Genomic DNA, 22,161 nt, shown 5'->3' with positions numbered 1-22,161 from the left:
ATCAAAAACATTTCTTGTCAATTATAATTTTCTCAAAATTGATTATATTTAAATATCCAAAACATTTCATACATTTAAATCATCCCAGTATTTTACATTTCCCATATTTAAAATAATACTATACTAGTAAATCACATCTCTCTTATTATAAAACCCATTCGTGTCCAAAATTTAACTATTTTTAACCATATTCAAACAAGTATTTGGTCATGTAATACTCCATCTGGTAGGTCAAATCATCTCTCTTGAGTCTAGCTCTCTCCTTCTTTTGCCAGGTAGCTTTCCAAATCAATGTGTTCAGCTTGCCAGGGGATTCTTCCTGTATTTTTATAAGTGTGGCTAAAAATGGGAAAGACAAATTGAGTAAGGCATTTTTGTTAAGCTTCGTTAAGAAGCTTCCACTTTCCTTCTCCCTCATTTTCTCTTTTCATCTTTTGTCTCCCAAACTCTGATGGTTCTCCTGACAGCTCTAGAGTCCATTTTATCAAATCTTCTTTCTTATCCTCAGTTTTGTTTTGAAGTCCTGAAAAATAAAATGTGTTTTCCATTTCCAATACTATGGCAAAATCTTGCAGATTTTTCTTTGTCTGTATTAAACTGTGATTTTCTTCGTTTGTAGCCCTCATCTTTGGGTCACTTTTCTCTGGTTTTTGTTCTATGGTCTGATTTATTTGTTCATTCTTTGTCATCATTTTCTGAGAGTTTTTTTAATTGTGAGCTTAGGTCAAGGATGTGTTCATTTATATGATCAAAATTATTTTTAATCTCATGATGATTTGAAACAATTGTCATTTGTATTAATTGCAACATAGCATGCATTTCTTTCTGGAAGATATTTGTCTTGTCTTGAAGTATTACTCCTGCAGATCTCTGATATTCCAGACTGGGGATTTTAGAAAAGAATATTGAGTGTGAATTCCTACCACTTTGGGTTATGTATTCAACCTCCATTTTCATTAAACCAACCAGTCTTAAGTTCCAAGCACTGTAGTCTTATATAGTTCTTATCTTTATGAACAGTCCAAAATGTTCAACAGTAATTTCCCCCCTAGAAAAGTGGCCAAGAGGTCAAGGATTTTCTTTCTCTGCAAACGATTCTTGAACTTAAATATCACAGCTCAGTAAGTGTTTATAATCCCAGAAGGTCGGCAGATTTTATAACAATTGTGTTTCTCATTCTGCAATAAATAGTATTTTCTTTCCTCTATTCCCAGCTGTTCTCTATTTAGCTGAGAGTCACTGAGGATCAAAGGAATAAGTCTATTTCTGGGCATCTTGCCAATTTCTGGGTCAAGGCAGCTGTACTATACTCTGATCCACCACTAGATGTTAGTAGTTATTTATTTTTCAACTTTTAAAATGAAAAAAATATTTTCTTGTAGTTTTCTCAATATTTTTTCAAATGTAAATCTTAACAATTTCCATAGTTTTCAGTTTTATCCAGGTTATAGTTTTACATTAATCCATTTCAATTTATTTCTGTCCCCCATAGAAATTAAATCACCACTTCCATCTATGAAAGGGTGGGGTTATAATCCCCTTCCTTCTTACTTTTGGAAGATTTTTTGCTTCTTGGAGATCTTTTCCACAAAATCAATTTCAAAATAGAGAAGAGAAAATCTGTGTTCTCACCCAGTTCCACACACACTATTCACAGTTGTTCTTGGTGCTTTTGGACCTAGGATGCCAGTAGCTTGGGTTAGTCACCAAAGTGCAGCTAGCCTTTCTACTGTCGGGTTGGAGAGCTTCTCCCGGATCAAATGGAAAGACCACCATCTTTCTGTGATTGATGGGGTGGCTCTCCTTCTTCATTGCCTCTCTGGGGCAACTTTAGACCCATTTAGGGTCCCCTGGCAGGGCGAAAACAGTCGTGGGGTGCGGAGCTCCCTGTATCCATTGGCCGTGTTGCTACGACGCAAACATGGAAGTCTGGGTCAAGACGTGAAGATCTTTAATGTGATGAACTCTAAAAATGAAACTACTGTTAACAAATTAATTGGTTTAATTGTGAGATGTTTGCGTAAAGTAGCCAGATTTAATATGATATGCAAGAGAAATGTTTCCAACGATTTGGTACGTAGTAATACAAAGACCAAAATGAAGTATTAATTTTCAATTTTAAACAGCCCATAGAGTTGGGTAGGATGTCACAACATCCCCATAGTCATGTGATCGACATTTGGGCAGTTGCCAATGGATATATATGTGTGTGTGCGTGTGTGTGTGTGTGTATATATATATATATATATATATATATATATATATATATATATATATATATATATATATATATATATATATATATATATATATGTGTATATATGTATATATGTGTATATATGTATATATGTGTATATATATATATATGTGTATATATATATATATATATATATATATATATATATATATATATATATATATATATATATATATATATATATATATAAAATCGGGCATGACTCACTTAACAACTGTCTTGCTTAGCAATGGAAATTCTGGCCCCAATTGTGGTTATAAGTCAAGGACCACCTGTACATCTAAATGAATCCAGTAGTGTTCCTTAATATTCATTTTAATTTTTTAAAGTTGTACTTGAATGGAGACCAACATGACAATTATATTGAAAAGTAAATAAAAATAGGCTACAACATAAGCCACACATATAAAGGACTAGTATACTCTGTTGAATTCACTGGGACGTTTCAGCAAACAGACTATGATTCTTGTGTTAACATATACCAGCATGTACTCCAGTAGTCTGAAACTCTAACACATAGACATTTCTAATGATTGCATCTTCTCTTGCAGACACCAGAAGTAGGCACTATGCCTCGAGCAACTTCAATATAGAAAAGAAGGCCACTCAGACTGAGAGTATGTTCCCTTCTACTGTCATCAAAGATGAGACATTTGTATCTTTAACTAATCGGAGCAGATCCATAGACACAACAGAGTTGTCAGTGTTTGATTTGAAAAATGCTGGTTCATCTGTGATAATCCAGACGTTGTCTGCTACATCACATAGTGGAAAAGAAAATTCTCCCTCTACTGGAACGGAGTTCACAGAAACCCTAGAACAGTCTTTACGTACTACTTCATCAAAAGCTTCCGGTTATTCATCTTCTGCAAAAGATTTTTCAAGTGAGGTTTTTTTTTCATTCTTGTTATGGCCATGGTTATAAATCCATTAGAGACCAGGCTGTTCATTCATTCCCTGTAGAGCTTCCAAATTGCTCTCTTTCTCTTCTTTTCCCTTCCTGTTTACAGTTTGTTTGTTTTTTTTTTAAAAAGTCCACTTTCACTGATTCATATAACTGTAGGTAGGAAGCTTGCAAATGGTAGACTTTTTCTCTTTTAGGTCTCACACTTTTAACTGACAAAAATGTTCATAATATGCTTTATTTATCATAGCTATTACATCGTCCATTGAAACTATATGATCAATATATTTATTTCACAGAAAAACAAGGATGTGGGGACTGTTCTAAATATGTGGATAACAAGGTTGGGTTGTAAAATGATGTATTTAGATGCAGCACTTGCTGCTGTTTAAAGGCCAGACCATTTTTCAGTTGGGCAAATGTATGCCTTCCTTGTGTACCTGTTGGAATATTCATTCATTGAGATGATTTAAGATGAAAATACATAATGCAGGCAGTGCTCGACTTACAATCAATCACTTATTCACCATTTGAAGTTACAACGGGCCCCAAAAAGGGGACTTGTGACCCAGATCTGAAGTTGTGATGGTTGGCTCTGCCCACAGTCATTGACTTGCGAGGCTGGTGTGTTGTGCAATTAGCTCATATGGTGTAACAAGATGGTGGGTTTGTTGTCACTGTGAGTTGTGGGGGGAGACGAAGAGAGGCTTAGCCAATCTCACTGTACACATGTACTTCGATAATAAAGGTTCATTCATTCGGGCAACATGGCTACATCCCACAGCAGCATCCCACAGTCACGTGACTGCATTTTATGATGGTTTTGCAACAAAATAGCATACATAGCAAACCATTGGCTCATTTAACAACCGTGGCATTTGTTTAATGGTGATTTGCTTAATAACTGCCACAAAAAACATAAAATCAGGTTGGTCACATGATTGAGCCATTTACAACCATTATGACTTAGGAATGTAATGGGCAGTCTCCATTAAGATTGTAACTCTTAGGACTACCTATAATATAAAATGTTATTAACCATTGTAAGTGAAACTTGAGTCATTTCTGATTTTATGGTAAAAAATTCAAATGCTTGTTAATTATTGGTAGCTATGTTCTCCACAAGATTCCTTTAAAAAAAAGTGTCTCTTTATATGCCAGTACAAACTTGCAATAATAGTACAATAATAGCAGTGAGAAGCTAAAAGTAACTTTGTAATCCACTCAGAGAGTTTGGAGTAGCGTTTAAGGCAGAGGTCCCCAACCTTTTGGGTACAAGGGATCAATTCTGTGGAGAAAGGTTTCTCCATGGACCGGAGAGTGTGTGGGTTTGTGTGCTGCCTGCATCCCACAGATGGGGCTTTGCTTGTTTGTGCGTACCGGTTGCTGGCATGCCGGGGCCCGGTACTGGTCCACGGACCGGGGGTTGGGAACCCCTGGTTTAAGGCATTGGGCCAGAAAACAGATGAGTGTGAGTTCTACTGAGGCACAAAGGTAACTGGGCGAACTTAGGCCAGTCAATTTCTCTCAGCCCTAGGAAGCAGGCCAGGGTAAACCACTTCCCCCTAAAATTCAAGAGCTAGCCCAGTTAGGCAACACTACCTTGAAACCACCACCATCACCACAAAAAAAACACAAAAGTCCACCTAGAGAATCTGAGAGGTTATTGGATGAATCAAATAATACATAAATGAAAACCTCTCTTTATAACCATTACCTAGTAAAAGATCGTTACAAGGCAGATGAACTGAACCTCACCTTTTCTAACAAGCTGTAGTAAGATTAGCACAAAGTCACAATAAAAACAGATTTTTTTAAAAAAAAAATCAAAGTCTATATAACAAGGATATAGGGATTATGCCTAGAAGTTTAATTCACAGCATGTCTCTCTGGACAGAGAACAATCATGCTGTGTTGAATTAACTAAAAATTGTTGAGAGTCAGTTCTTTTATTATGACCCTTAATTTGACTGGCAGTGTTGGAACACATTGCACAAGTGATGCTTATGAAATCTGAATTTTTAATCTTATTTAAGGCTCTACGGACCGTTTTCAAACCATTAAGGGATCAGAGGCGGGAAGAAGATTTTCTATGGCTTCAACAGACAGCGCCTATCTATCAAGCACATTTGTACATGGGGCAGAAAGGACTTTAAGATCCCTGCCGGATAACAGCACGTCTGATGATGCAGCAGATAGCAACCCTTACCGTTCCCAAACTTCCAAATCTTCAGAAGAAAGCTTGACCTCGTCTTCAGAGCCTGAAACAGAAACACATAATGTTTCACTAAGTGAAGTGCAATCTTTTGGGGCTTCTACTGAGTATTCACTGGACTATTCCTCTGGAGTTCCTACATCCTTCTCACCAAATGATTCAGCGAGTAAGTTTGCTTTATGGCAAAGAGCAAAGAAAAAAAGTACACACTGTAATCAATATGGTTTGTATGGTGTATGCCCAACATGGTAAATATGTGTATATGCACATACAACATACATCATCATCAACATTTTAGTCCTTGTCCACTGCAGGATGAGGGCCTCTTCCGCATGTTTCCAACTGTAGTGTCTTGCGCGGGTTCCCGGTCATAAAGGACAGCAGATTCGGTCGATTAGAACAGGTTTATTTATCCCTCAGGAACGCAGACAGCGCGTTTTAAAACCCCTTTTATACTGAAGGCGGCGAGCCTTCGCCCAATCCCCAGCCAAGGATTCTCCCGCCGCTTGTGTTCTTAACCAATCAGCGGTAACTGCATGTAGAGCTGTCAACTCGCAGCTGTCAGAGGGAACTGTCAAACCGCAACTGTCAAACCGCAACTGTCAAATGCACTTTTAACTATTATACATTACACCCTTCTCCCCCCACAATTAAACAAGTAACTATCTACAGAATTCTTTTGTTGTACAGAGTTTGTGACAGGTGTTTTTAGTCGGACTCTTGCCTCCCAGACCAGACATAGTCTTTCAAGTATGCTGGTGGCCTTCTTGTCCTGGCAGAGTGTCTCAGGGAATTGTCTGCTGTACATTCCCTGGCTGAAGGTGATGTAGGAGGTAGGGGATTCACAGCCACGGAGTTTCTGCTGCCGAGTTTCCCCAGTGACTTCAGCTCAGTGACAGTCAGCTCGTGACTTCGCTCAGTTATCTGTTCTGTGAAGCAGTACCACCCGCGTCGCCAGATGTAGTGTCTTGCACGGGTTCCTGGTCATAAAGGACAAAAGATTCGGTCGATTAGAACAGGTTTACTTATCCCTCAGGAATGCGGACAGCGCATTTTAAAACCCCTTTTATACTGAAGCCAGCGAGCCTTCGCCCAATCCCCGGCTGAGGATTCTCCCGCCGCTTGTGTTCTTAACCAATCAGCAGTAACCGCATGTGGAGCTGTCAACTCGTAGCTGTCAGCGGTAACCGCATGTGGAGCTGTCAACTCGCAGCTGTCAGAGGGAACTGTCAAACCTGCGCTGTCAAACCGCAACTGTCAAATGCACTTTTAACTATTATACATTACACCAACTATCCAGTCCTGAGTTTTCTTTTGCCAGTTAGGCCCACAATACTTGCTGATGTCATCGGTCCATCTTGTTTTAGGTCTCTTTCGTGGACGCTTTTTATCAAGTGGGATCCATTCTATGATTGCCTGGGTCCATCTGCCATCAGTTCTTCTTGCTGTTTGACCAGCCCATTTCCATGCCAATTCTTTTACTCTCTTGATGATATCGGATACTTTAATTTGTTCTCTAATCCATGTGCAGGTCTTTCTATCTTGTCTTGTAATGCCAAGCATGTATCTTTCCATGGTTCTTTGCGCCACTCATAGCTTTTGTATCAATTGTGAAGTTAGTGTCCATGTTTCACTCACAATCGATACAAAACATTCAGCATATATAAATGGGTATTATTATTATTATTATTATTATTAATTTAATTTGTATACCGCCCTTCTCCCTAGGGACTCAGGGCGGTGAACAGGGCAATACATAAAAACTAGATACAAAAATTAAAATTATTAAAACATGATTAAACAATGCCCATAAATTAATACAAATTTAGAATTAAAGTCGTTTATAAAAATCCCACCCCGTCCCATCAGGCCAGGCCAGCTTGTTCAAAGAGATAAGTTTTAAGATCGCGCCGGAAGGAGCGGAGATCGGGCGCCATCCGGAGCTCAACCGGAAGATGGTTCCATAAATCCGGTGCACCCACAGAGAACGCTCTCCCCCTGGGGGCCACCAGTCGGCATTCTTTGACCGGTGGCACCCTGAGGAGGCCCTCTCTGTGGGAGCGTACTGGGCGGAGGGAAGTTGACGCCGGCTGCAGGTGCTCCCCAAGGTATTCTGGACCCATGCCATGAAGGGCTTTGTAGGTCATTACCAACACCTTGAACCTCACCCGGAAGACAACTGGTAACCAATGCAGCTCACGGAGTAAAGGTGTGACATGGGAGTATCGGGAGACTCCCAGTACAACTCTCGCGGCTGCATTCTGTACCAGTTGGAGCCTCCGAGTGGTCTTCAAGGGTAGCCCCATGTAGAGAGCGTTGCAGTAATCAAGACGAGAGGTCACGAGCGCATGAGTGACCGTACGCAAGGGTATGTAAATGTGTATGATCTAAAGCAGAGGTCCTCAACCTCTTGGACACCAGGGACCGGTTCCGTGGAGAGAGGTTTTCGGCGGATCGGAGGGCTGCCTGCATGTCGCAGATGGGGCTTTGCTTGTTTGTGAGGACCAGTTGCTGGCATGCTGCAGTCCAGTACCGGTCCACGGACTGGGGGTTGGGGACCCCTGATCTAAAGGGCAATCCAAGTATATTCTGAGCCAATAAAAAATAATTACTTTCAATACGGTACTTTACACTATTTCAAAATACAAGGCTACATTTCTAATTCTTAATATGCTTAATATTATAAATAAGACAACTTCTGATACCGAACTATCTGCCATTTTAAATGTATGTGTCCAAATTACTATTTCAGGTATTGGAAGCCATGATAATTCAACTAGTGGGCCAAGAGTTTTGCATGCTCACACGATCAGCACTGATAGTTCAGCTCCATTCAGTGAAGGTGAAGAGCAAACTACCCAACCTACAATTAACGCTACGGTGATGGAAGAGACTGAAAGCGTCTCATCACATATGGAAAATTTTGACAGCACAAGATCAAAACCTTCCTCTTCCAAGACATACACTAGAATGACAGATTTATCTCCAAAAGATTTGGATATCTCTCCATCTTCAACTGAGGCCTTCCAGATTCACAGTTCATCAACCTATTCTTCCTCCAAAAGTGAACTTTCAGGTTAGTTTTCTTTTATATTCTTTTACCAGCATCAAAGTCAATTCCTTTCTGGGGTTTTTTCTAATATGTAAATGAATTGTGCTTTTCTTGGAGAATATTTTATTTGATGGATCTAAAAGTGAATCAGTAAAGCACTGATTGCTTGAATATACTGATGTGTTTTTTTTAAACTTTCAGATCAAGTAGCATTAAGTGTTCTTTGTATTATTCCATTAGTAGTTGATGGGCATAATAGGCACGGAGTTCCATGTTGGTTATGCACCTAATATTTAATGTTTATATATGTTCTAGTTTGTGAATTCTCTTGATCTTGAATTCTCTACAGTAAAATAAAGATGGCCAATTGACCGATGGATTAAATTATGAACTATGTCTTTGGTTGATTATAATGAAAAAAAGTGCAATAAGACTTTTTTTCTTAACAGATATGCCAAAGCTTTTAAAGTAAAGATGCTTTTGAGTCAAACCTGACTCCTGATGACATCATCTTATTTTCTTGCCAATAATATGGAAATGGTTTGCTATTGCTCTCTCACAGGATATTTTTTTAAATAACTGAAGCTAGGGTCTTAATAATTCAGTATTAAGCTGGGGTCTTACTAATAATGCATTAATCTTTTGGCTAACTGTGTAGTTCCTGAATTTTTCGGCACCAAGAAGAATACATTTGTATACCAGACAGTTCATTCTAAAATAGTATACAGTATTATTTTCCTTGGCTTGGACTCCTTTATGTAACTGGAAGGAAAGGGCCTCTTCTTTATAGGGTAATCCATAGGTTCTTAGGACATGTTTTGTATGCATAAGGTTCCAAGCTGAGCTCCTGGTTTCTTTTCTTTAGGAAATGGGTCAAAGCAGCTGGAGGGTGCTATCTGAGACTTTGACCAGCCACAGCTAGTCCAAGAAATACAGCTTCCACAATCCATTTTTCCATAGATGCCTTAAGTCCCAGAATTTTCACCTATAGTAGTATTCTGGAAGGCAGACTACTTTGTAGCATTCTACTGTTATGGCTGTTGTAGAGTCAGCCAGATGTTTAGACTGGATTTGGCATTTTGGTTCACCTATTGAGTCCTTCTCCCAAGGACCCGGGATAGGCAGATATTGTTGTTTGACGGTGTTAAAGGCATTGTCACAGGATGTAAGAAGCTGTTCCAAGTCTCTTCCAAGTCAAGCTGCCTTTTGCAACTTATCAGTGTGATTTTGTCAATGCTGATAGTGTGTAAGTGCTACTCGAAATGTTTTGGAATTGCACCCAAGGCACCTATTACTTTTGGTTATTATCTTTGCCTTCTTTGGTTATAGTCGTTCTGCTTCTACTTATACATTATTAGTCTTATTTATTGTAGGGACGCGGTGGCTCAGTGGGTTAGGACGCTGAGCTTGTCGATCAGAAGGTCGGCAGTTTGGTGGGTCGAATCCCGAGTGCCGCGTAACAGAGTGAGCGCCTGTTACTCGTCCCAGATTCTGCCAACCTAGCAGTTTGAAAGCCCGTAAAAATGCAAGTAGAAAAATAGGGACCACTCTGGTGGGAAGGTAACAGCGTTCCGTGCACCTTTGGCGTCTAGTCATGCCGGCCACATGACCACGGAGACGTCCTCGGACAAGTGCTGGCTCTTCAGCTTTGAAACGGAGATGAGCACCGGCCCCTAGAGTTGGAAACGACTAGCACGCATGTGCGGGGGAACCTTTACCTTTACCTTTATTGTAATAGACTTGGAAAGCATTGACTTGAGTCTCAGAAGGTATGACAGGATTCAGAAGGAGAGCGTGCCATGGTAAAGCCATTATACAAAGACCGATGACGATCAGTGTGAATACCTTGACATTTCACATACTGTGGAATAGTAAAGTCTAGCCATGTCCTAGCTCATCCTTGCTATCCGTGTTTTCAGGTGACTCACAAAACATACAGATCTCAGAAGTCCCTACCTAAGAAGATAGTGAGACAAAGGACCTGACAAAGAAAGCAGGCAGTGTAATAAGGTCATCCTTTCCTTCGTTTGGAATACTTTGAGCCAGTAAACCAGGAAGTAGAAGTTCCAGGATTGTGGAATTTATTTTGAACTGTACCTTAAGCCATCACTTCTTTCATTTTTACCTTATGAATAGGAAGTTTATCTCAATAGTTAATCACGATTTGTTTCTCTTTCAGACACTGGAACAGAATATCAGCCAATGAGTAGCACTGACTTTGGGAAACAGACCTCTGTTTCTCATACTGACAGCACATACATATTAACTACCTTTGCCAAGGGTGGAGAAAGGACATTGCTGTCTCTTCCAAACAACAGCACATCAGCTGACTCCTCAGGAAGTTCGACTTACCCTGCGGAAATATCCAGCGCTTCCGAGTCAGTTCAGTCTTTCTTTCCAAGTGACATGGATTTTTCTGAAAACTCAACAGAACCCTTGGCAGTCCATTCCCTGAAAACATCAGAGTATTCTTCTACAGTGAGTGAACCAGACACAGCTCAGTATTACTCAGAATCAGAATCTGCATCTACTGGCAGCTTGTCATTTTCATCTTCCTCTACAAGGCTGTCAGAGCAGGATTCACTTCCACCAGTTCACCCATCCACTTTGTTTTTCTCAGCCAAGTCTTCTGTCCCATCCTCTTTTTCCGCTTTCCCGTTACCATTATCATCATCTCCACCCACATCTCTAATGACGTTTTCACCCATGTTCTCATCCACAGAACCACCCACATTGCCTTTCTTTCCTTCTGTGCTGCCTTCACTTTCTCCAACACCATCGTTGTTAGAGCCCAGCGAAAGTCTTGAAACCAGTGTTTCTATGACTGAGCCTGAAGGAACAACTGGAGCAGAACTACGCACAACAGGAAGTTCCCATGGTGAATACAGCCACCCGACAATGGTGTATGCATTGGCGAACAACACTGTTCTGAGGGCAACTGGGACTTCTCTTCTGACTGAAATTACTGAGCAGCCTGCCAACCGTTCTTCTCCAAGAAGCACTTCCCAAGAGGAAACAAAGGGACAGACACTTACTCTCCCGGGAATCAGTATTGAGAATGAACCCATTACAACTACCTCTTCACCATATTTCCAGGAAATGACCACTACTTCTGAGCCAGCAAAAGCAACTACGGCTGTACTGTTGCATACAATCCCTCAAAAGGATACTTTCCCTTCATCAACAGTAACCATGGGCAAAAAAACTACAGAAATAACATACACACCTGGAAGACTGCCTACGTCAGCATCAACCATGAATTATTTGCTCACTACAAAACTTCAAACGGTTCCATTTCCCTCTCCTACTAAAATATCTTCCACTGGAATTCCCACAAAAATGATGGAAAAGAGCAGTACAACTACTGTGAAAACCAAAGTGCCCGGGATTGTTATTACCTCTTCTCCCTACACCTTAACTTCTCACAAAACCACTGTTCAGTCTTTTCCTGCTTCACTGGTTCCTTCCAGACCAACCACAACTGTGAATCTAGAAAGCTCAAAGATATCTCCAACTCTCTATGGAAAAGGTAATTTTGTTTGCAAATGTTGGTAACAACATTGGCCTGAAAAAATGAATTTAACTTGCGGTAGATAATTGCATCCTGGAATGGGAGTATTTTGAATAGATTACAAAAAGTATTTGAATTTCATGGAGATCAGAATGGGGAAGGAAAAGCTATGAAAAGACCAGACCAAAATTAATTATTTGTAGGTCAGTTTCTTAAAAGCAAATAGCAGCAAATATGCAAAGAAACCCTTCAACATATTACTAAGTAATGGTAGAAATGCTGACTCTTTTCTGTAATCACAGAGGCATATGCAATTTAAGTCAAAAAAGGTGAAAAGAAATCTCAGAGTATATTATCTACCATAGGGCAGCACAGTGGCTCAGCAGTTAAAAAGCTGGGCTTGTTGGAAAGCCAATAGCCCAGGTTCGAGATCCGAGCGTAGCACAGCGGAGAGAGCTTGCCTCAGCTCCTGCCAACCTAGCAGTTTGCAAATGCAACTAGATAAATAGGTACCATTACAGTGGGAAAGTAACAGCACTCTGTGACATCATACTGGCTCTATGACTGTGGAAACGTCTTCGGACAACGCTGGCTCATTGGCCTTGAAACGGAAATGAGCACTATCGACTATGTCAGCAACAACTAGCAGAGTAAAATCCACAGGAGCTCCTTTTTATTTTTTTTTATTTTTTATTATCTACCATTCCTGAAACTAATTTTGTTGCATAAGTGCTCAAGTCTCAAAATAAATATTTGCAATAGGCAGTCACCATTACAAAATTCATGTAATCACCATGTAATCTGAAATCACAATTTTGAGTACTTGAGGTCTATTTTAAGTTAATTGTTTGAGAAGAGAAGCTTTGTCTTTAACACCAAGTGGCCCATATTATTACCAGCTGTCACAGGCTATCTTCCAGACAATAAATGCGTACAATACCAGGCACAACTTGAGGTATCCCAGTATCTGAGAAGTGGAAAGTAGTGCTATAACCAGCAAGAAAATGATTTGATAATTTGATAATTGTACAAACCAGCAAGCAGGCCTAACCCAGTTCTTCTGTAAATGACATCACATTTCATTTTATCTGCTCAAGCCTATTGGCATAAACATTTTTTTGCTCAAGTGATTAATCCCTCTAAAGCTTCCTTTTCCATCTGGAGCTGGGAGAAGGCTGAATCTTCAGCTGACCTTTTGCTAGTTCCAAAGTAAGTAACCTACAGTGTATCTCATTAGGTTCTGCCCAATTCAAATCCCTTAGATTATGTCACAGAAATTCAGTGATCTCATCAACATTTGTATGAGTGTATGTATGGTCCACTCATTCACTTTATCATAATTCATTTGTTTCTGTTCACCCTGGATCAACTGCTTTCTATTGGATCGTCTATTGGATGGTTATTCTAGAAAAACCATTCTACAATTCTACAATGACCATTTTACCCCTTTGTCTCTCTTCTGTTGCAGATGTCGATGAATGCCTGTCTAATCCTTGTCCACCAATGGCTACATGCACTAATGTGCAAGGTTCATTCCAATGCATTTGTTCCCTGGGCTATCAGATGGGAAAAGGAAAATGCAATTTGGGTAAGAGCCAAGGAGCATAATAATAATAATAATAGCTAAAATATTGTAATTGTAAAATATTTTTTTCCTGCCAGAAATACATTTAACTTCATTTTGCTGATTAGTGATCTTAATTTGTCACTGTAAGTGGTATTACATTGTCTTATATATTACACTTCTGATATTGTCAATTTGATTATATAATAGTCAGGAGACTTCTTGGCAGTACAGCTGACTTTGAACTTCAGATCTAAGCCTAACTTATGACATTTGGGAAGGATTATTACATTAACGTTACAGTTATGGGATCTAGTCTTAGTAATATCTAACAACATGTTCCTCTCATCTTCAGTAAGGACATTTGTCGGTCACTTTCCACTAACGTTTAATACAACTGGAGGGACATATTCAGAGCTACATCAAATTGAAGGAGTTATCATAAACCTGGTAAGTACACTAATTCTTCTTTAAATATCTTGTGAGGCCACTTGTGGAAATTTTAGTAAAACCTCCTGATGGTTTCAGGCCTCAGAGAGAAAAGGAAGAAATGGACAAGCTATAAGAAGGCAACTTAATGCCATTGGCAGTTGCTTGGCTGTATTGTGTCCTGAATGAGTCCTGGGTTCAAGGCACAGTTGCCAAGCTTAAAATTCTTCGTTGAACTTCTTTTTTTTTTCTTGTTTTCAGCTGAACGAATCCCTTTCAACATTTCCTGGTTATTACACTTCAACGGTTAAAGCCTCAAGGTAAGGAGCATACCACAGTGAAAGAACTGGCGTAAGATCCGATCTCTTCCTCCCCTCCTTCTTGATGTGTCTTGATGAGTGGCTGCTGTTTAGATGGCTTTTTAATATATACTCAAGAAGGTCTTCCCAAGAGTGGGACACTTCTTTTTCTGTAGACAACATTTCCAATGATCTAATTCAAAATTTTCTAGGTTACCCTTCCACAATTGGAGGAAGAGGAGATAACTTTAAATCGCTCTCTCTCTCTCTCTTCAGGCAGGAAGGTGGTGTTCAAATATCCATACTGAGCACCTTTTCCATGGCTTCCAATATCACCTTTTCTGAAGTAATTGGCACAGTGCAAAGCCGGATCCGAGCCTGCAAAGCTCCCACCCTGCCCTGCCAGTTCATCTCTAACCTGACCCAGCTCTATAGAGGTAAATATTGCAGAGTTTTTAAAAAAGGAAATGAAAAGGGGTTTTGAAGCAATTTTATTTACAACAAAGAAAACATTTTCTTTGTAGCTGTCTTGGTTGAAGCTGGAGATGTCTCAAAACGTCTAGGGGCTGGAATGCAAAGCTGTAATTTGTCTGTGTAATTTGTCTCATTTTAAAAAGTACTCTATACACGGAAAAGTTGTCATTGTATGTGAGGCTTTTCATCCCAGAGATTCAATGTTTGAACTTGTTAAAATGACCTGAGCACAGTGATGGGAACCAAATAACAGGGAGGATACATTTAGAAAAACCAAAAAATATAGCAGTTACAAAGACATTGAGATTAGTTAGATTTTTCAAGAGTGTTAATCTGTTGGTGGAGATCCGCAGTCTGTTAAAGCACTACTGTAATCACACAATTGCAGTTGAGATTCTTTATGAAAAGGATTATAGTCTGCTTGGCACCTCATGAAAGACATGGGAGAGAAAATACATGTCAGAAAAATAAAAACCCAAAATACCAATGTAGAAAATTGCCAAGGTAAGATGTAAAGCTTTAGTGTGAGTTTTTCTCATAGGGTATATATAATATAATAAAAAGAAGAAGGGAAAAAAAATCAGTGAGGCATAACATTTCCTATCTCTAAAAGTAGCCTAACTGACACTGTGTGCTAAAATCTCACACAAAAAAATAGGAATGATTCAAACTCAGAGAAGAGCAAAGAAATCTTCTGTAGTCTCATCCTCAGGAAAAGTGTTAATAGAGAAGAAGTTCATTTCAGTTAAACTTCTTATTTTAATGCCTATTGTGCTTGGCAGCAAAATAGTTGTTTTAGTTGTTATAGTCAGTGCTTTTTTTCTATAAAAAAAGTGCCGGAACTCTCATCTTGGCAGGCACAGGTGGGGGGGCAGGGGGGCAGCGCTGCTGCGGTCACGGGTGCGAGGGGTGTTGACGGCAGGCTGCCCCCCGGGGCAGGAGCCAGCGCGGCTGGTACTGTGGGAGCAGCAGGGCTCGCTCTATATGGCGGGGCTGCACGGGGTGGGCGGCGGAGGCGGGGCGGGCCAGGCAATGCAGGTGTTCTGTACCAGCCTGCTACCGGCCCTGCAGATAAGGCAGGGACAACCCCTTTTACAAGAAGGCAAGAGGCTGGAACTAAGCCTGCCAAATTTATTAACATAAAAACATAAACAGAGCAAAAAGAGCAAACACGAACCATGAAACAGGAACTATTCAAACGGTTGCCTTCAGCAAACCAGCCCTCCCACGCATTCCCCTTTTATACAGTTCAGGGCATGGCTTCTCTCTGCCTCCTTCCAAGGTGCCCCATTGCCTTCCTCTGTTTACTCCTGATTGACTGCCTCCTGCGTCGGGCGTCCTTGAACAGGGCCAGCTGTGGGTCATCTTCATCCACGCTGTCAGGCTCACACAGCTGGGTCTGCGTCGTGATCAGGTGGGAGGGGCCTGGCTGAGGGCTCTCATCAGCAAGCTCTCCAACCCCCTCAGCAAGCTCTCCAACACCCTCCTCCTCCTCCTCTGAGTCGTCCGACCCAAATGCCGAACCCACAGGCTGACCCTGAATCACAACAGCAGGGTGGCCACTTAGGTGCGCAGGGTGAGGCGACGGTGGCACAGGTCCGGCACCAGGTAGACCACCAGCCTGGCTGACATGGGTGAGCACAAGGAAGGAGTACACATGGACTCCGCAGAACCCACCTCCCATTCCTTGTCCTCTCTTACTTACCTAGTTGAGATGGTGTAGTTGGGCAGCAGGGAGGGATGCAAAGTTCCTGCCTACTCGCCTTCGCTGCAGACAACTTGCTGGTGTAACGTTTGCCGGCCAGGTCTTTTAGCACACACAGCAGCAATTCCTATTGGCTTTCAAAAGCCAGTAGGCTTTTGAAAGCCAATAGAGGGAGTACCATAGCTTGTGCAAAAGCTTGTGTGTGTGTGTGTGTGTGCGTGCGTGTGTGTGCAAAAAAAGGTGCTGGAACGCCATTCTGAGCGTTCTATGAGAAAAAAGCCCTGCTTTTATGCTTTAATCTTATGATTTTAAAAATATATTTTTTCTATTGTAAGTTGCCCCAAACCTCGCCATGTGGATTGCATACAAATATTATATAATCAGTAAATAAAGGTAGAACATATGTTAAATATACATCAAATGATAATATGCTTCCCTACAAAGTCAATTCTTGCTCAATGACAGACCAAGGAGTTAACTCGGAAAGGCAAGAGGAAAATCTAGAAGAGATCTGTGCAACTTGTAGAAGGGAAAGGCCCAAACTGATAAATTAAAAATCTTTGTGGTCTGCAAAGGAATGCTGGTGGGCTAATCAATGATTTGGTGACTAGAGGAGCATCTAGAGTGTTGGAGCTCGTGGTCATGGTAAGCCATGGAGGCACTAGGCAACATGACTTTCAGGGCAGTGGTGGTGATTTTATTACTTTTTTTTTTAAAAAAAGTCTGTTCTCTGTCCAAGGGTGCTTGGTAGGCTGCATGTACAGGCCTGGTCTAGAATTTATTTTAGAGCATTCAACTATCTAGAGCAGGCATGTCAAACTCATTTTGTTTGAGGCAACTTCTTATAAAAGAATTGCCATTAATTTGTTTTAATAAAATAATTTAAATCAAATTTTCACTTGATTTCAAATTAAATGAATTATATTGGTTGACAATGAGATTTTTTTTAGTACAATTGCCAAATGCAATAAACTGGTTTTAGGTATATGTTACTGGAAGGAAAAAGCAATCCCTGCTGCGTTACTGATCCCAGAGAAGCATTTGCATGTATGTAGGTATCCTTAGGGTGCCATAGTTATGCATGAGAAATATTGGTTGCAAAGTTGGCATTTCTGGATGTAATACAGATATTTTGGACTTATTTTTGTTTCTTTGCATGTTTGATATTTTTAAAAAGGCATATGCTACTGACTACGCTTATGCACATATGTAACATCTTTTGCTAGAATACATGACCACTGCTTGTCCAGAATGTGAAAAGTGAAAGATTGTGACTAAACAAAATGTTAATGTACAGATAATACCACCAGAAATTATTTTAGCCTTTTTAATAAATGTTGTTATTGATGTTAAGCTCACCATGGAAAACATCATATATTGTTATGTATATACTAGGTTGATTTTTTAAAGACTGAAGTCCAACCTAAGTAGATTCTAAATAATCTATTTTTCAAAACACACAACAGTCCAAACAGTAAAAGTAAAGTCTAAATTAAGAATATTTCATTCTTAAGAATTGTTTAAAGTGGTTTAGTTGTAATAGATGGTTAGATTCAAAATAGTTTTCAAGAGTATGTAGAAAAGATACTATTTTTCTAGCATCAGCTAAATTAGACATATTACATTGAGAAAAATGTTTCTCATTTCTTTCCTGTTATCTTTATTGATTTCATTGCAGAGATGTTAACATAGGAAACAGATTATTTTATTATTTTATCTAATTTTACCTTCCAAAAAACAGAAGCAGATGAAAAATGTGAGGTTCTTTCCTGTTGGCTTTTTTGAATTAGCTGTTTTAGATTCTAAAAGTTTAGTTCCTAAAGGAGTAACCCTGTAAATAATTTTAATGTCCTCCTCTAGTGCTGGGGTAGGCAACCTTGGCTCTTTTATGACTCAAGGACTTCAACTGCCAGAATTCCTGAGCCAGCATGGCTCAGCTCTCCCTTTCCCTTCAGCATGGCTGGCTCAGGATTTCTGGGAGTTGAAGTCCACGAGTCATAAAAAAGAGCCAAGATTGCCTAGCCCTGCAATAGGCTTAGGAAAGCCAATAGAGGGAGCTTTTTTTGAAAAAAAAAAAAGGTGCCAGAAGGCTGTTCTGAGCGTTCTATGAGAAAAAAAGCCCTGGTTATAGTTGTTTTTCTTTGGATGGGACTCTTAGTTATGTACAGTTTAGATAAAGACAAGAAGACATTTGGGGATATCAAAAATTCTGCCCTCCCAGCTGTGATTTTTGCTTTATCGGTATATCTTGAAAGAAAACAAGATGAGTTTTATTTTTCTTCTTTGAGAGATGAATGAGCATAATTTTGCTTGGTCTTTTACAATGACATCTTAAAAGGGAAGCTAGGTATAGAATCAAGTAAAAGTTGTAATCGCAAAGCAAAAATCCAGTAAAGATGCTTTTTCCCCCCTTTCCAAGCAAATTATAACACTGCAAATGTCCCCTCTCCCTCTTTCTCTCTTTTTAGTTGGTGGTCTATGTAAACATAAAGATCCGGAATGTGACAAAGAGACTTCTGTGTGTGTAGACTTGGATGGCATTGCCGTTTGCCAGTGCAAACCTGGATACTTCAAATATAACAAGCTGGATCATTCATGCAGAGGTATTGTGCTTTACACAGTTAGGTGGCTGGGATTGCTCTTTAATCTTTTGGTTCCAGTTCAAAGGATTTTATGCAGATCAACACAATTCCTTGCCTTTCTACGCATGCTAAGGAACTCTGCTCTCTGAATAAGTATTAAGTGCTTACTGAGTTTCTCAGTCTTTTATTTAACTAGAGTGGAGATACTGGGGATAATGTGTTCTGCCCGCTCTTTGTGAAGCAATAGTATTATCTTTTTGCACAGCCAGAAAAATAAATAAAATAAAAGGGAGCAGTCCAGGGAGGAGTCTGCTATGCCTGTAATGAAAATTATTTTTTTAAAAAATTACATTGTGCAGTTGTTTCTGCCTTTGTTTTGTCTAATTTTCTAGGGAAGTAAAAAAGTCAATTGATCTTTATGCTCAGCTCTTTCAGTGGATCCTTTATGTTGTTTGAAAAGTATGAATTGTTTTCGTCCCCCAAAGTGAATAATCCACAACTGGAGCCAATGCCATTTACTGGAGGTTCTATCAGAATGAGTTCCATTTGCTGCAAAACAAAATTTTACCCTCTGTGCATCTTCAGGGGCATTTAATTTCATGCTGACTAAACAATAATACAGATACATTTTCAAATGTTATCTAGACTTCAGCAATGTGACTCCATTTTTTTAAATTTGCAATTGTAGCCATAGCAATCTCTTCTATTAATCTCAATTTCAAACAAAAAACAGAAAATCAGAAAAATGCATATCTGAGATACTGCAATGAAATTGGATCTAATCCAGCCTGTTAGGGAAAATATTTTTATGGGCTCCATAAAAATACTTTTATGGGATCCAAGAATACTTTATACAACTCCTTGATTACTCACATAAATACGGTCTAAAATAAATATTCTAGACCATTGTTTCTCAACCTTGGTAACTTTAAGATGTGTGGACTTCAACCCCCAGAATTCCCCAGCCAGCTCCCATGCTGGCTCCATGTATACAAATCAAGCAAAGCCAGGTTTTGTAAGTATGATTTGTTAAATAAACTATAATTGAGTTTGGATATTATATAAGAGTAATCTACAATTAGATTCACAGACTAAGACTGGTAGAAACTTAATAATTCAAGTCCTAACTAAGGATCTAAAAAGTTATTGAGGCCGTGTCTAAGAATATTGGCAGTTCCAAGCAGAGTAAGGTTTTTTTGTTTTGTCTTTTAAAAAAATCAGGGTGTTCATTATCTGAAAAATTCAATATTTCCAGATATCAAGGTAGTTCTTTTAAATATTGAGGCCTCTGAGGCTCTAATCACAATGGGTATAACAACATATTTCATTTTCTATGTGTTCAACTTTGATCTGTGAGTCCTAGTATTTCATATTTTTTCCCCAATTTCCAATCCTCAATCTTAGCATCACCCAGTAAAGCAGCATCAATAACCAGATTTTCTTTTTTCCAATGACTGTTGTACCAGGCATGTTATGAACAAGATGCCAGTGTATTTGGATCTTAAATTCCAATAGGATCTTAACCCACTCATTTTCCAAAATCTTCTCAACTTGATGGTCCCAGTAGTTTTTACTACATTCAGATTGAAACCTCTGGCAAAGTTTCCAATGAATAATTCTGGCAACTTGGTCATCATGCTGCTGATATTATTTTGCAAATATTTATTAAAAAGCATGAGCTTTGTAGCTGTAAGTGGCAGAAAGGCTAGATAAATTTATTAGTCAGAAAAGGCGCTACCAGAGTCCTCTTAATTGGTCTGTTACAATACACTAACATGGGTCTCCTCTTCCAGTGGGTTGTGGGGATTTCTCCAAGGAATGACTTTACTGTATGGAGAAGCAAGGATCAATGATAATGACTCAAAGGGAATATCTTATTATAGGAACTAAATGAATTTTTGCCATCAGTACGAATAGAAGAGAATAATCTGTAGATCACGGAATGAATTGTGGAGTGCTCTCTGAGCTCGTTTTTTTTGCTTCTACAGATTTCATTATCCAATTTCACCATCAGTGTTTGGAATGATCAGAAGAAAAAAGGATTGAACTGAAAAGCATATGCTTTAGTCAAATAGTACCGACAGAACATCTGTAGCTCAGGGCTGAACTGTGGGGTCCTTGGTGCTCTCTGAGCTTGGTTGTTTTCCTGCAGATGTTTCATTATCCAAACTAGGTAACATCATCAGTGCACTGTTACTGAAAGATCTGCAAGAAAAGAAAACCAAGCTCAGAGAGCACCAAGGATCACATACTCATACTGTACTAGCTGCTTAATTGGGGAATGTTGTAATAATTATCTGAGTAGATGCTGCTCTCCTCATTAATTGATTTCAGGTCTGCCATAGTGCAGGATCCCAGATTTTTTTTTTCAAATGTTGGTCATTCTGATAAGTGCCTATATCTCAGTTGAAATTGAAAGACACCATTGAAAGACTAAGCAAAGATATGAGTCGGAGCCATTTATATATTTTATCTATGTTTATTTCCTACCTATAAGGTTGTTGACTTTTTTTTGTATTTTCCTATACAGCAGGGGTGTCAAACTCAATTTCATTGAGGGCCGCATCAGCATTGCGGTTGCCCTCAAGGTGCCGGGTGGGTGTGGCCGGGGTGGGTGTGGCCTACGGGGTGGGCGTGGCTAGAGTGCGTATGGCTTACGGGGTGGGCGTGGCCAGCTCTACATCGTTGGCATCAAGGGTGCCTATGGGGGCCTGGGCAGGAGTGGGACAGATCTGAGGGTCTCCGGCAGAAGGAGGGTCTCTGGGCCAGGGCCAAGGCAGTGGGGGCCGTTCCCTCACTGTTTCCAGGATGGCTTCGCGGGCCGCATGAAACCACTTCGCGGGCCGGATCCGGCCCCCGGGCCTTGTGTTTGACATGTCTGCTATACAGTGTTCAATCACAACCAGTATTGTGAAATAATACTGACCTCTACTGGTCAGTTGGTTTAAATACATTTAACTGACTTAAGAACTTGCACAGATATTATTATTATTTTTTTTAAAAAAATTACCTCCTTAATGACCTTAAACAGTCCTTAACATTGTATTTTCTGAGCGTCGTTGTTGGGAATTAAAAGATTGGCACAACTGAGTCTATGGAACTCATAAAAAATTTATTGCCTCGTAGCATATCTGCTTTGAAACTGATTTTGAAAAAAAGTATTGTACAA

At 39.7% G+C, this 22,161-nt stretch overlaps 1 protein-coding gene across 1 annotated transcript in view; it reads left to right on the top strand.

Annotated features, from left to right (window-relative positions):
• Positions 1-22,161, top strand: part of LOC308674360 (protein HEG homolog 1-like) — a gene marked incomplete at its 5' end in the record, with an annotated part of 29,960 nt that overhangs the window by 2,041 nt on the left and 5,758 nt on the right. Inside the window, 11 exons of the mRNA XM_081338774.1 lie at positions 276-363; positions 2,809-3,141; positions 5,198-5,542; positions 6,156-6,209; positions 8,129-8,452; positions 10,608-11,957; positions 13,408-13,527; positions 13,859-13,953; positions 14,194-14,252; positions 14,508-14,668; positions 18,879-19,013. Coding sequence (XP_081194900.1) covers positions 276-363; positions 2,809-3,141; positions 5,198-5,542; positions 6,156-6,209; positions 8,129-8,452; positions 10,608-11,957; positions 13,408-13,527; positions 13,859-13,953; positions 14,194-14,252; positions 14,508-14,668; positions 18,879-19,013 — 3,064 coding nt within the window. The remainder of the gene's footprint in view (positions 1-275; positions 364-2,808; positions 3,142-5,197; positions 5,543-6,155; positions 6,210-8,128; positions 8,453-10,607; positions 11,958-13,407; positions 13,528-13,858; positions 13,954-14,193; positions 14,253-14,507; positions 14,669-18,878; positions 19,014-22,161) is intronic.

This window comes from Vipera berus, assembly GCF_964194415.1.
Source record: "Vipera berus genome assembly, chromosome: 1".
NCBI lineage: Eukaryota > Metazoa > Chordata > Lepidosauria > Squamata > Viperidae > Vipera > Vipera berus.
The sequence above is the reverse complement of the archived record's forward strand: the minus strand, read 5'-3'. Positions and strand labels throughout refer to the sequence as shown.